This window comes from Trachurus trachurus (genome assembly GCF_905171665.1).
Source record: "Trachurus trachurus genome assembly, chromosome: 5".
In the NCBI taxonomy this organism is placed as follows: domain Eukaryota; kingdom Metazoa; phylum Chordata; class Actinopteri; order Carangiformes; family Carangidae; genus Trachurus; species Trachurus trachurus.
Window position 1 is genome coordinate 14,123,027 of NC_139896.1, and position 13,082 is coordinate 14,136,108.

At 41.9% G+C, this 13,082-nt stretch overlaps 1 protein-coding gene across 1 annotated transcript in view; it reads right to left on the minus strand.

Moving 5' to 3' along the window:
* Positions 1–225: 225 nt before the first annotated feature.
* Positions 226–13,082, minus strand: part of cntn3b (contactin 3b) — a gene marked incomplete at both ends in the record, with an annotated part of 39,471 nt that continues 26,614 nt past the window's right edge. Inside the window, 12 exons of the mRNA XM_083971503.1 lie at positions 226–317; positions 858–1,023; positions 1,125–1,237; positions 2,366–2,552; positions 3,891–4,000; positions 4,425–4,659; positions 5,049–5,119; positions 6,807–6,956; positions 7,083–7,241; positions 8,081–8,198; positions 11,070–11,245; positions 12,324–12,451. Coding sequence (XP_083827629.1) covers positions 226–317; positions 858–1,023; positions 1,125–1,237; positions 2,366–2,552; positions 3,891–4,000; positions 4,425–4,659; positions 5,049–5,119; positions 6,807–6,956; positions 7,083–7,241; positions 8,081–8,198; positions 11,070–11,245; positions 12,324–12,451 — 1,705 coding nt within the window. The remainder of the gene's footprint in view (positions 318–857; positions 1,024–1,124; positions 1,238–2,365; positions 2,553–3,890; positions 4,001–4,424; positions 4,660–5,048; positions 5,120–6,806; positions 6,957–7,082; positions 7,242–8,080; positions 8,199–11,069; positions 11,246–12,323; positions 12,452–13,082) is intronic.

Sequence of the window (13,082 nt, forward strand, 5' to 3'; positions counted from 1 at the left end):
AAGATATCATGCACGCAAATCATCACATCTTTATCTGACGGTCCTTTAAAAGAAGTGGCGTGGTCCCTTTAAGAATTCGGTGCAATTCAGTCCTTTCCAGTCTTTCCCAGTCCTGCCACTGAAGCCCGGGCCTTGTGCCAGTCCAGTGGAGGGTTAACGTAGGACAGGCCAACTGAGGGGATGGAGAGGGGGGAGGGAGAGTGCTCCGTAAGCTCTGATTAGACATCACCAGATGGAGTGGAGCAGTGCACTGATGAGGACTGCAGAGAGGTACCACGGGCTGAAGGAGCTCGCTCCTGAGCCCCGTGCTCCCATGCCTGCAACCAAAACCAGCAGAGCAGCTCGTGAAGAAGAACCAGAAATACCCCTGCGATCAAAAGAAGAAAAACCTGCTCTCCACTGTGCTAGCATCTAAATTTCTGACAAGTCATCATAAATCAAAAGCCAACTGCAAATTTTTTCCATATCTACATTATTACTTCCTTTCAACAGGAGAGGCTATTTAAGTATCTGAGAAGATAAAGTTCATATCACATCAAAGAGGAGAGTGGCAAACTGAGCCGCCTCACAATTTTGCACAGCGGCAGGATGGAGACACAGTACTGCTTTATATGCTGTGGCGCTGTGCAGCCAGTCAACAAGGAATAATAACCCAATGGCAGAGATGGATGACACCATGCACGCATTTCTAAAAAGGTCGCTTTTCTCGCACTCAAAATAAGTCTATTACACATGCTTGGAAGGGATGCAATGAGGCCAAATTAAATGTCGTCTCTAGATTATCGGATCCTCACTTAAGCTTTATCAGTGGTCAAAAAGGAAATGATATGAAGAGGGAAAGAGAACAGTAGACTCACTTAGTTTGTGGATGTGGATGGGTTCACTGCCCACACCTTCGCCGCCCTCACTCATAGCCTTGATCTGAATGAGATAGTTGTCATTGGTGGAGAGGCTGAGCTCCGCAGTGGTTTTGTTGGTCAAAATAATGTTGATGTCATTGTAGCGATGTCTCTTCAGCAGCACCTGAGGCCGGAGAGCGTGACGCAGAGAAATAAGCAACTGCAAAAAACTGTCATCCCTGATTCTGAAGATAAATCAGAGCTTTGCAGCAAGCTAGGACCTACCAAATATCCAGTGACCTTTGACTCGGTCTCCATGGCTACTACAGGATCCCAGTGCAGCGTGAGTGTGGAGCCAATCATCGTCCATTGTATGTTGAGAGGAGCCCGATCTGGAGCTAGAAAAAGAACCAGACATAAAGATATATTGTGGTGTGGGACATTCCCTATGCATGCTGGAACGCGTGTGTATAGTAATTTATTACAGGTTTATATAGTGGCCTTGCTTGGAAACATTTTGATGTAAAAAAAAAAAAAAAAAATCATTGTAGTCTGAATAATAAATTGTGGCTGCAGCAGAGCACCACACTCAATTCTCTCATTAAGATGAGTAAATTCTTCAGTGGCCCCACAAGCTCAGTGCACTGCAACTTAGAAAACACATGCAAATTGAAAATGAAGAAAACCCTTTCACCAATGTGACAGCACAGGTGCAGCATGTAGAAACAAACATGGCAAAAAAAAGAAAGAAAGTCACACAGTCAAATACAGACAAGCACTGCAAAAACCAAATGTAGTCACACTGAACTAAACAAAAATGAGTTACAAAACAACAGAAGTTTGGTCCAGGTGGCCGCCCCCGCGCCTTAAGATGCTGAACATGAATATCCCTGTTCCCTCTCCACCATTGGCTCCTAATACATTTTCAAAATGCTGCATGTAGAGAGGATTCGTTCTCCATTTCTATGTGTTTTGTCTATTTGCATGTGTTTTTTTAAGCTGCAGTGCACCGAGCTCTTTTGGCCATCCGAGAGTTCTCAATGTTCTCTCAAACAAAAACTGTAGTGTGGTGTACTGTAGGGTCACTGACAGCAAATCTCTGGCCACAGGAAATGAAACAGAGATACAGCCAGATAAAGCTGAACCTTTATCCTTTTGGTGTCATGAAACATGAGCATCCCATGGCTATTTTTCTTACTCACATTGCAGAATGTCTGTGGGCTGAAATCTCAAAATTTTTGCAACACTTGTCTGGTTTAGCTTTACCATCAGTCGTCCATTATAAATACCTGAATTGTCACTGCAGCTATATTCAACTCAACCTATCTTTTTTGTCTTTATTTTCTTTCAAGGCAAATGGAAAGCTCTCTTGTCAGATTACATTTTATGAGCAGAGCCAACAAAGCTGAAGAAATGCTATGCCTATCACGTCGAGGCTAGTGCGACGTCACTCGTCTGGGGCTGACATGGTTCATGAAGGAGGACCATTTAGAAATGATTTCAATGCCTATGGGGGACGGACTCACGTGGTTTCTTTGTGGTGGTGTTGATGGGCGCAGACTGCGGCCCAGGGCCAGCTGTATTGAAAGCAGCCACAGAGAGGTAGTACACTGTGTTCGCTTTCAGCCCTGTGATGTTAACCAGCGTGTAGTTTACAGATATGCGCACTTTGCCAATAGTGTCAGGCTTGGTGTCGTCTTCCCAGTACACAACCTGTTGGGGGAGAAAGAGGAGGAAAAAAAGTCACAATCGCTGGAACAATCGGGCAGATTCTAGTGGTGCATTTCACTGCATTATTGAAATTCATATTCCATCATGAAATCTGAAATGCTGTTTGTATTACAGCAGGGGAAGGAGGAAACGATGATGATGAATACATTTTTCAAGAGTGGAGTCTCAATTACTGATGCACATCCTCTCAGCCACCCCGGTCATATAAACAGAACATTAGTGGGTCATATGATAGGTGACCCAGGAAGAAAAATTCATGACTGTTGCCTGTTTTGTTTATGAAAAAGAAGCTCAGCTCTTACTTTTGTCTGAGGAAACTGGATATGAAAAGTGAGGTCATGGATGTTACAGATATTTCAAAACACAATCTGTTCTAACAAATCGCCAATTTCTACAGCCAAAACAGAAATCTGCCCTTTTGTTAAAAGAAAAAAACAAAAAAAACAAGCAGAGTAGTTATCTTTCCTTCAGGCGATTATCGTCCAATTAAGGGTGCAGGTGAAGTGATATTTGATGAAGTAAACAGGCTAATTTTACACTTTCTTAGGGTCATCTTCAATATTTATGTGTCTAGCATTAAGTCACTAAATAATTAAATTGGAATGTGAAGTCTGCCCCCAGGGATACTTCTGATATTCCACCTCCCATAAATTATTGTATTTCAAATTTGTTATCAATTAAAGCGGTGCATGATAAGCACCAGAATTCAGTTTACTGTAATGTAATCTTTGGAGCAGTAATAAGTGATTACATTTAGCATGGGACTGGATTGCCTTTGCAATCCTAACAACTTCTAATTAAAGGGCTAAGCGTCACACATGTGTGGCCCACAGCTCCGGACCTATACTGTTGGTGGCCTATTGAGATTCAGCGGCTTAAATCCACTTCAGAACCACGTTGGGAGAAATGAGCTCTGTTCTGAAAGGACAATGTGGCCAGCGCTATGGCAACTGGAGAGCTTTGTGCTGAGGGCCAGAGGTGACAGATATTGAAAGAGCACCGTTGGGGGAAAAAACAGCAAAGCCCTCTTTGCATTCTTGAATGGGTGAGGGATTTGATTTTCCTCTTGTGTGTTTGCTGTTGGTGCACCAAAAGTGTTGAAGTCATTCCATGATATTATGCTTTCAAACGAAATCTCTGCAGAGTTACATGAGGTAGAATAAAAGTTGAAAAAAATGAGAAAAAACTAATTTGAAGAGCAACGAAAGGATGATTATGTGCTGATAAACAAGCCACAGGGAAAAGCTAAATTATTATGTTATATAGAAAAGAAGAAAAAAAAGAAGAAAAAAAAGGATTATGCTGTGAGACATAACGTACCTCATAACCAAGCACTCTTTCAGGGATGGCAGGGAGAGCTTCCCAGATCACTTCAATTTGTGCTGCAGACACACTTCTAGCTCTAACCCTCTTAGGAGCCACACTGGGGACTGCAGAAATAGAGCGCTGGTGAGAATCCCACAAACTCATCCAACACCATCACACACACTAATAGCAATAAGAGCAAAGGCACAGAATAGACCTGTAGTTTCACTGAAAAGCTATTTCCCCGCTCTCTTTTAATGGGATCTGTGACTGACATAAGGGAAGACTATCTGCCCAGCAAATTCAATTAACAGGATACCTCCCTGACAGCACGGTGTGGAAAGTGTCTGCTAGGATTTCCTGTAATCTACCAGCATGATAACTAATATCAAGTTGACATTCCCAGCTAGAGAGGGGAGGGAAATAACAGCACTGGAACTAAAGAACTCATTTCATCATTGCTATTCAAGGTCACAGTCGTAAGGAGAGAGATTATAGCTTATTTAAGTATCCCTCTGTGTTGCTGAGGCTGTGAAGTCCGTACTGTACCTTCCTCTGCCGAATACACGGTGGCGATAGAGCTGAAGGGCCCCTCCCCCCGGTTGTTGTATGCGCCCACTTTCACGTCAAAAGGTGAGAAGGGTGGGATGGTGTCATTGCGGAAGACGTAACGCGCCACACCGGTCGTGGAGATGACGGCTCGCGTCCATGTGACCGTGCCCACGGGCCTGAGGGCGATGATGTAGCCGAAGCCCTCTCCGTTTTGCAGTTCCTCTGGCACAGGCTGGGAGCGAAACACAAAACTATAGTGATATTAAAATGCATACAGACAAAGGCACAGACAGGCCCGTCTCTGCACTGTAGCTCCACAAGGCTTCTGTGATTACTGCCTCTTTCTTCGCCGTTACCACCCAAGAACACTCCACAATCACCTTTCTACCTTATCTTTTCCTCATGCATGGCTATGTAATTGTGGCTAAAGTGCAAAACTCTTCAAAAAGAAGTGCTCTCTGTCCCTGCTTTTGGAGGGAGAAATGGCTCTTGGAGACTGAGCCGGAGGAGAGGTGTCTTGCTCTAATGTGGGTCATAAAATTGCTCCGTTCAATTCTGCACAATTAAGCAAAACCATTACTCTGCGATGGAGAGAACAGTAAAATGTGACAGATGACTTACCTCCCATGTTATCACTAATTCAGACTTTGTGCCGCCTCCACCTCCGACATCAGTGGGAGCTGTATCAGGAACTGTGAAGTAAAGCCCAGAGGGGAGCAATTAGAACACAGTTTACAAAGCTCAACGACAAGCCTCAACTGTACTTGTAGCCTTATGACAAGGCTGCCTGCTGCAGATACTGTCTTCTATTTTACACCCCACAAATCCCTCACTGTGCACAAACACAAACATTTCAGAGAATAGTGAATTACTGATATTGCCCAGATGTCACTGAACATAAACCTCAAGCCAAGATTTGTAATTTTTGCAAATGACATTCGACTCAACCCACTCCATCCCTGTTCCTACTCAGCTCTGCCATCATGCTGTGCACCGCGGTGTGATGGCAAAGCTAAAAGTGTAGGTGGAGGAGCAGTTGTGCACATCTTTATAGTATCCTTTAGCAAGTGAAGCATCACATTTAATGTGTCATATCAGCAAATGGTTAAGGCAGCCTTTATGTGCGATGTCGTGTGTGGTTGCCTAGCAGGGCTGAATGCTGGGAACTGAGATCCTGGTTTCTCTCCAGGATTCTTGCCTACATCTGCCTCCACTTCCTGGAAAAAATACGTGTATGCAGCTGTGCATTTGTGTATTGCAGATTACATAATATGGTTACAAAAACAGGAAACATAATTTGCCATAGCATGTTAGAGTAGTAAATATTCTGATCAAAAAGTGGGAGTTTTACAGTATAACTCCACTCTCCAGTCATTCTGTTGCTGCTAACTTTCCCATTGTCAGACTCTCTCACACTCTCATGCTACCTAAAGTAATGTGACACCAAGTAAGAGTAAGTGGCAAAGGCACTCTCGATAAAAAATATATCCATTCAAGTTACATTAGCTGCAAGCAGATTGAATATTAGGATTCACCGCACACTGCAAGTGTAAAAGCCGCGGGTCGCATTGCTTTTTTGTTTGAAGTTTTCACCCTCATACCTTTCCCACATTACAAAACCTTTCACATGTTAAATGTCACTTCAAGTGGCATTTTCCACAGTTTCAAATTCCCATTAAAATGCAAACCTAATGGTCTGGGGACATCATTAGTAAATATCTAACATTGTTTACCTTTAACATAAATATGTCTACTTATACTACTACTTTCTCTTTTCATGTGCTTATAGCTGAGCTCCTTTTAAGAACTTTAAACTTTATCTATTTTCTTTTATTCTACTTTTTTTTAATTCTTTGCTCCTGCTTTTAACTCTTTTGTTTTATTTTATATAGTTTTTATGCTGTTCTTTTCGAATGTTTTGTCTTTATGTAAAGCACATTGAGTTGCCTTGATATGAAATGCACTATAAATAAAGATGCCTTGCCTTGCCTTGCCTTGCCTTGCCTTACAGACAGGCTAACCCTTTTTACTCAAATCTTAATACTAATTAATATTAATTAATGCAGTGAAATCGTCAGGTGTTGCTTAAATCATTCACATGTCTGTGGTCAAAGGAGCTGTAGTATAAGAGTTGTTATTGCTATATAGCATTAGCATTCACAGCTGTCTTCTTACAGTAGTCTTGAAGACATGTTGTGAGTTTAGCATCAAATTACCACAAGAGAGATTGGTTCAGATTGGTTAATGCTAACATTTGCAAAAATCGCTTAAGTTTTATGTGAAAATTTGGGGAATTCATTTTAAACAAAGCCTAAACAAAGTTTCCAACTTTCTGTATATGTTTTTTTGGTGTGTGCAGCAGTGTTAAGTTTAACATACTGGCATCCTCCGTCCTGGTCTTGTCCGAGGCCGGGCTGGGCTCTCCCAGTCCTACAGCATTGCGAGCCACCACCCTAAACTCGTACTCCACCCAGGCGTTCAGACCCACCACAGTGGCTGTCAACATATTCCCATTGACCACTTCTGGCACTGCAATGTAAAAACAAAAATCAGGCAACTGCACAACTGGACTCAAATTGAATGATAAATAAATAAATACCTACTTTAGGACCACATGAATATTACAAAGAGGACAGGAGGAGTATTTCATGCTACCTGTGTCAACAGCCTGCCAGCCCACAGTAAAAGGCGTTCGACCCTGGATGATGTAGCCGGTGATGGGGCTGCCGTTGTCTCTTCCAGGCGTCCAGGACAGCTGCGCCGTGCTGTCAGTGATCTCCTCCACTGATACTTTGTCTGGCGGACCTGGAGGACCTAAATCAATGGAGCAATGAGGTGGGTGAACATGAGGTGATCACCCGTTCCAAGAACCCTCTCACTGATCTCATCTCAAGGCCATCACACTCTCTTTAATTAAGGACTGCGTCCTTGTTGTGCGCATTCAGGGACTCCATTGTGTGTTTCGAGAGGTGTGCGGCTACAGAGTGATTACTGAACATGGGAGTGAAAAGATAACCTGCACAGGATCATTATGAGGAAAGGAAAAAGGGGTTTGGGGGGGGAGGGGAGAAGGGTGCACCAGCAAGTAATAAAAGACAGAGACAATACCCGGTGAGAGAGAGAAGTAATTGTTTATGACTGTTTTATTTGGTCTAGCTTTACCATGTTGTTTACTCTGCTGCTCCATTATTCAGATGCTTTCCATGATATTTTGCCTATGTGTAAATGAGCCAATTATAGTCATTTTCTGTGATAAACATTGCCTTCTCAAAGCACCTGGGACAGCTATTACAGTTTGTTAAGGGCATGAATACCAATGTAAATCACCAGAGATTAGCCCACACACCCAGCCAGATATGCCGAGCACATATCAACGGAGCTAGCTCAGCTGAGCCCAAAGTTACACATGCCAGTGAGTGTGTGCCATTTTCAAATTTCAGCAACACACATAATGTAAACAGAAGATGACATAACTCTGAGTAGCTGAGTTTGCCTCCCCCCACTGTCTATTCACAAGAGGCCATGGGAATGTTTCACATCTCTCTCTTTACCCCTTGAATACTCCTGCAGATGCATCAATGCCACTGCTCTTTAGAGTAAATTCATACACTAGTGTACAAAAACAAACTCTTGAATTAAATTAACTCTCTTACCTTTGACAACCAAGATTGCAGAGGTGGACAGGCTCTCCACATCAGTCTCAATAACGCAGACATACTTCCCTCCATGGTTCAGCTGGATGTTTCGAATCATCAGATCCCCTGATATAGTCTAGAATGGAATATTATTGTTGAAAAATATATATACAACTGAGTAAGAGGTGTAGTTTTGTTTCATCACTGGGCTTTTGGCTCTGGGATGTTTTAACATTTTTAATGCTTTGCACAATCGCATCGTCTCCAGGCCACTGATTTTTTGCATCTCTTCAAACACCAACAACAGACATGGCAGATGTACTTTGAACAAATAATGCTATTGGCTGTCCTTCAGGCACTAACCACCAACACCCCCCTCACCCCACCATCCCCCAACCCCCTACAAACAGCTACCAGCTATGCACAGGACACACAAAATAAACATAGTCTGGTTAATTGACAATACAATCCTAATTATTTGTTAATTACATAAGCTCAAGCAAAGTATGGACAGTGCAACACCCAGTGCAAACTGCAAATATTATTTTACATAAGTTACATGCAAGTGGTGGCCATGAAGGAAGAGAACAAAACATCACATCAAATACTGTTAATCTCCTCATCTGTGTGTGGACAGGTTAATAAACTGTAGCAAAATGAAGAATAATTTGTAGCAGACTCTTAACATGATTTTTACTAGAACAAATACTGTCATTCACAATTTCTGATTTACAAAGAAAGAAATGTGCATAAACAGCTTGGTTGTGTAGACAAATGTTACTCAAACTGAAATAAATAGTTTATCCATTGGGGACTATTTCCTGCCATGGATTAACTCATACTTGGAACACTAGTGAGTATTTACAGCACATAGCAGGGCCTGACTGAAAATAAACTACAGTACAATTTGATTGTGATGAGGGAATGTGCCATACAGTGTAACAGTGTGACTGAATCATGTTTTTCTCTGTAGAAATCTTTGGTCATCATTCCAAAGTGTTGGTCCAAAATCGTACGGGTAATTTTTAGTTTTGGTGACGGAAGACAGCGACTGCCCAAAATGTTCTAACAAAGTAAAAGTCTAGGCCGACTATTACAAACCAAGAGAAGACGCACAATGTGCCCCCATATACTCTGTTCTGTTGTATGTATTATTCATGCCATATTGCCCCTTATATGTTTTTTTTCCCTTTTTTTCCAAAGCACCCATTAAGATGTGTCTATGGCCAAAGCAGCTATCATCAAAACATGAGACTTCATTGCAGCAGAGTTACCCAGCATTCACAATCTAACATGTCTAAAAACTGGTATCATGCAGCCTGACACAGATTGCAGTCAAGGTATTATTAGACCCATCTTGCACAGTGTTACATGCACTGAACCTGCCACATTGCTTTAGGGGGATCAATTCATCAGTTTTGGGCTTTTGGTTGGATTCATTTGACAAAAGAGAAAATTGTAGAATATCACCAACGTTATCCTTTAAAATGACATATGTACGATAAAAAAAAAATATATAATGTTGTATTAACATATTTGCTCAAACACTGTTCACATTTTGACTTTGCATAGAGATCTACCTCCTGAGAGTCGCAGCTTTAAGTGCTCTGTCCCTAAGCATGTCAGCCTGTGAAAAGGAGTATGTTGCTTTAGAAACGAGTCTCCTGGGGGTAAGACTCGCTCCAGTCATAGCAGATTTCATCACCCCCGGCGGCTAGTGATCATAGCTTCACTCTGCAGCGGCTGGACATGAACGCCCGTGGATCTCCACCTCTGTGAAGCACCTGACAAAGCAGAGCTGAGCTGAATGGCACTTCTCTCCGGCCATGGGCTTAAAAAACTGACTCCCTTTCTATCGTTCCTTTTTTGCTCCCTCCTTCCTTTTATCTCCCCTCTTTGCACGTGTGTTTTTTTTTTTCCCACTGTGCACCATGTCTTATTTTCTCACCATTGTCACCTGCCACCTGGCCGACCTGAGAGCTTGCATTTGGAAGCAAGGTGTCCTGTCTTGGCAGGAAGGAAGTGATGAGGCATATTTGCCTTAATTATGGTAATTAATTCATCAGAGGCTGTTGATCAGGGGGCTGGTAATCTCTCTGGACAGGGGGGGAACAGATTCTGTGAAAACTACATCTCATTTTATGCCGGCACACAGTTCAATGACATTAGTAATTGCCATTCGCATTCATGAAGATATGAATTTGGCATGTCCACACCAGCGTGAGGGCTTTCAAACACGATGCCAATCTTTAACATGTGAATCGCAGAGATTAGACTGCTGACCTTGGATGATAAATTGCACTATAAAAAAGCAAAAAGATTGTGTCGAGCTATTTCATACCGACAAGCTCTGAACAATTAGCTTTTCCCTTCATCAAAAGGAACAAATATTCAACAAAGAGTCATCACTTATCATTATTTCGAGACATAAGGATTTCAAATGAACATTTACTCGTGCCAGGCCTGCCCTTGGTGAATGCCAGCCAGCTCATTACTTAATTATTTTGGGGCTCAAGATTCATAAATAGGTATGCAAATTCAATTATGGAAGAGCGAGATGATAAGAAAATGTTCTCCCTTGAGGAGCAGGAATTAGAAGCTGAAGGGATGAAAAGTATAAAGACTTCATTAATGAGGAGCCTCTGTATGACTGAAATGGCATTTCACTAATATATTTTTAGAGTGTTACACATGGCAGGTCACACAGCCAATTCAAAAGGTAAGGATCCATATTACTGACCTGTTAGTGCCATCCATTCAGAGTTTTACTGCGTATGAGTGAAAGAATGTGAGTGATTCCTAATAGATATCTCTTGTATTTTTGATACGCTGACCACAGGGAAACTTTCAAATGGATGAGTCATAAATTTCCCTGCTTCGGTATTATTGGTGTCTAAAGAAGCCCTAGGCAGGGCAGTAGAGCATACCCTTGCACACCACACAGTATGTCCCAATTAATCCCAGAACAGCCAGAAAGTAGTTGAGTTTAATGCTTGAGATGACTCACCCCGCCCACTCTTTCAAAATGATTGCTGTCTCGCTGGAAGTCGATGAGCTGGCCGTTGAATGCCCACGAGAAAGAGACATCCAGAGCTGGATCGCAGGCAATCTGGCAGGGTAACACGATGCTCTCGCCAACAATAATCTCCATGTTAGTAGGCCTCATGGTGATTCTGGTGGGCTCTGGCCAGACAACAGACGACAGTGCACGCAAGTTAATACCTCTGCCGCGGGAACCTTTAACACCACCGTGACCTCTGCAACGGCCACCTCACTCCAATTCATGGCTAAATCAAGCTACCATCATTAAATTACCCATGCACGTGTGCTTTTTTCTGATTTTTAATAAGCACTTAAATTCCAAGCCTGTCCATTAGCAACATATAATGACATTTCCAGTTCGCAATTTGTGTTCCAGGATCAATTTGGAAAAAAATGTTTGAAACTGGATTATAGAGATGGGAACACATTCCCACTGGTGACTGTGGTGGATTGGAGGCCTGTAAGTATGTATATGAAAGGTCACAGTAATTAAATTCCATGACATTAAATGGTTCAGCTGTCAGTGTGTGAGAAGAATAGAATCTAATGAGAAAAATAAGTCAGGTGGCTACATACACAACAGATTAAACCGGGGCGCTACATGAATATGTTATGTCACTGCATTCATAAATAATGACCTTTAACTAAATCAAGGATAATTCTCCGTTGCTTGCTTAGCTGCTATTTTGCATAATGTATAGCACCCATATTAATTTTACTATAAACTTTGCTGTAAGTGCATGATCACTTGCATACGAAACATTGAAAGCTATTCTCAAGCCACACATTAATATGGACTGGCTTAACTTCATTTGAGAGAACTGAGAGTGAATTTGATCATTTACAGTACTAGTTTATGCTAAGCTTTCCATGTCTGGAAACAGCTCTTGGTGTATAAAGGAATGGAGGTTGATGATGAACCTGCAATGTTTCTTCTAGACTAAGAAAAGAGCTGTTAATCCTAATGTTTGCGATGTAGTAATAGCAACATTTACCAACTCCAACAGTTCATATAACTTATATCTGGTAATGACAGCCATCAAGCTCAACAGCTGCCAGTTAGAAATGACAACCTACAGTAGTTTCTTTACTTTTCTTGTTAAAACAAAAGAAACTACAACAAATCTTGGGAAAGCTTGTCAAGTATCAGACATAAAAATAACAAAAGGGAGGTAGTATCCTACTTGGTGAAAGGTGATTTGAGGAGAGCGGAACTCACCGGTGATAAGCAGCCTCCCAGTTGTGCTTGCTGTCCCAAATTGGTTCTTAGCGATGCATGTGTAGGTGGCTGCGTCCCGTTTGGTTACATTGGCGATCTTCAATGTTCCATTGGAGAGCAAAGTAATCCTGAGGGTAGGAGAACAGCTTTTTTACTGTACTGTCAAAGGTGCAGAGAGTATAGTTAGACTGAAGTGCTGAGCTTTGTGGTGCTGACAGTAGTCATTATTTTGTAAGTGATATTCACCATCATTTTTCTAACTGTTGTCTCCATGGATGTGTATTGTACAGGGTTTCTACAAGTATTGCATTCTTGTTAAGATGGAAAAGCCCCTCAAAGAACACTTTGACCCTGGTACTTTAAAGCTCTCCCTTAAGCCCAGAAAAATTTAATTCTTTGAGGCGGGGCAGCAGCAGGTATGATGACCCATCACCCAGACACAGTGGTGAGCTAAAATCACAGACACATTCTTGAATAAAGAAATATTTTACATCCAGCGTTGCTGAATAATTCGATGAATAAATAAAATGTGCTTTACAGGCTTTAGGCTGCTAAGGTTAGGGAGGAACCTCTACTGTATCATGCTGAGGGGTCACTGACTGGCTGAGTAAGCCCAGGATAATACACAATACTATACAGGATTGCAAAAGCAGAAGACTGTGCACTGTAAAGTTCATGTAAACCTATAAATGGTGCTCAAGACAATTCTTTAAAAAAACATAATAAGATAGTGATTACTGTATATACTGAACACAGATA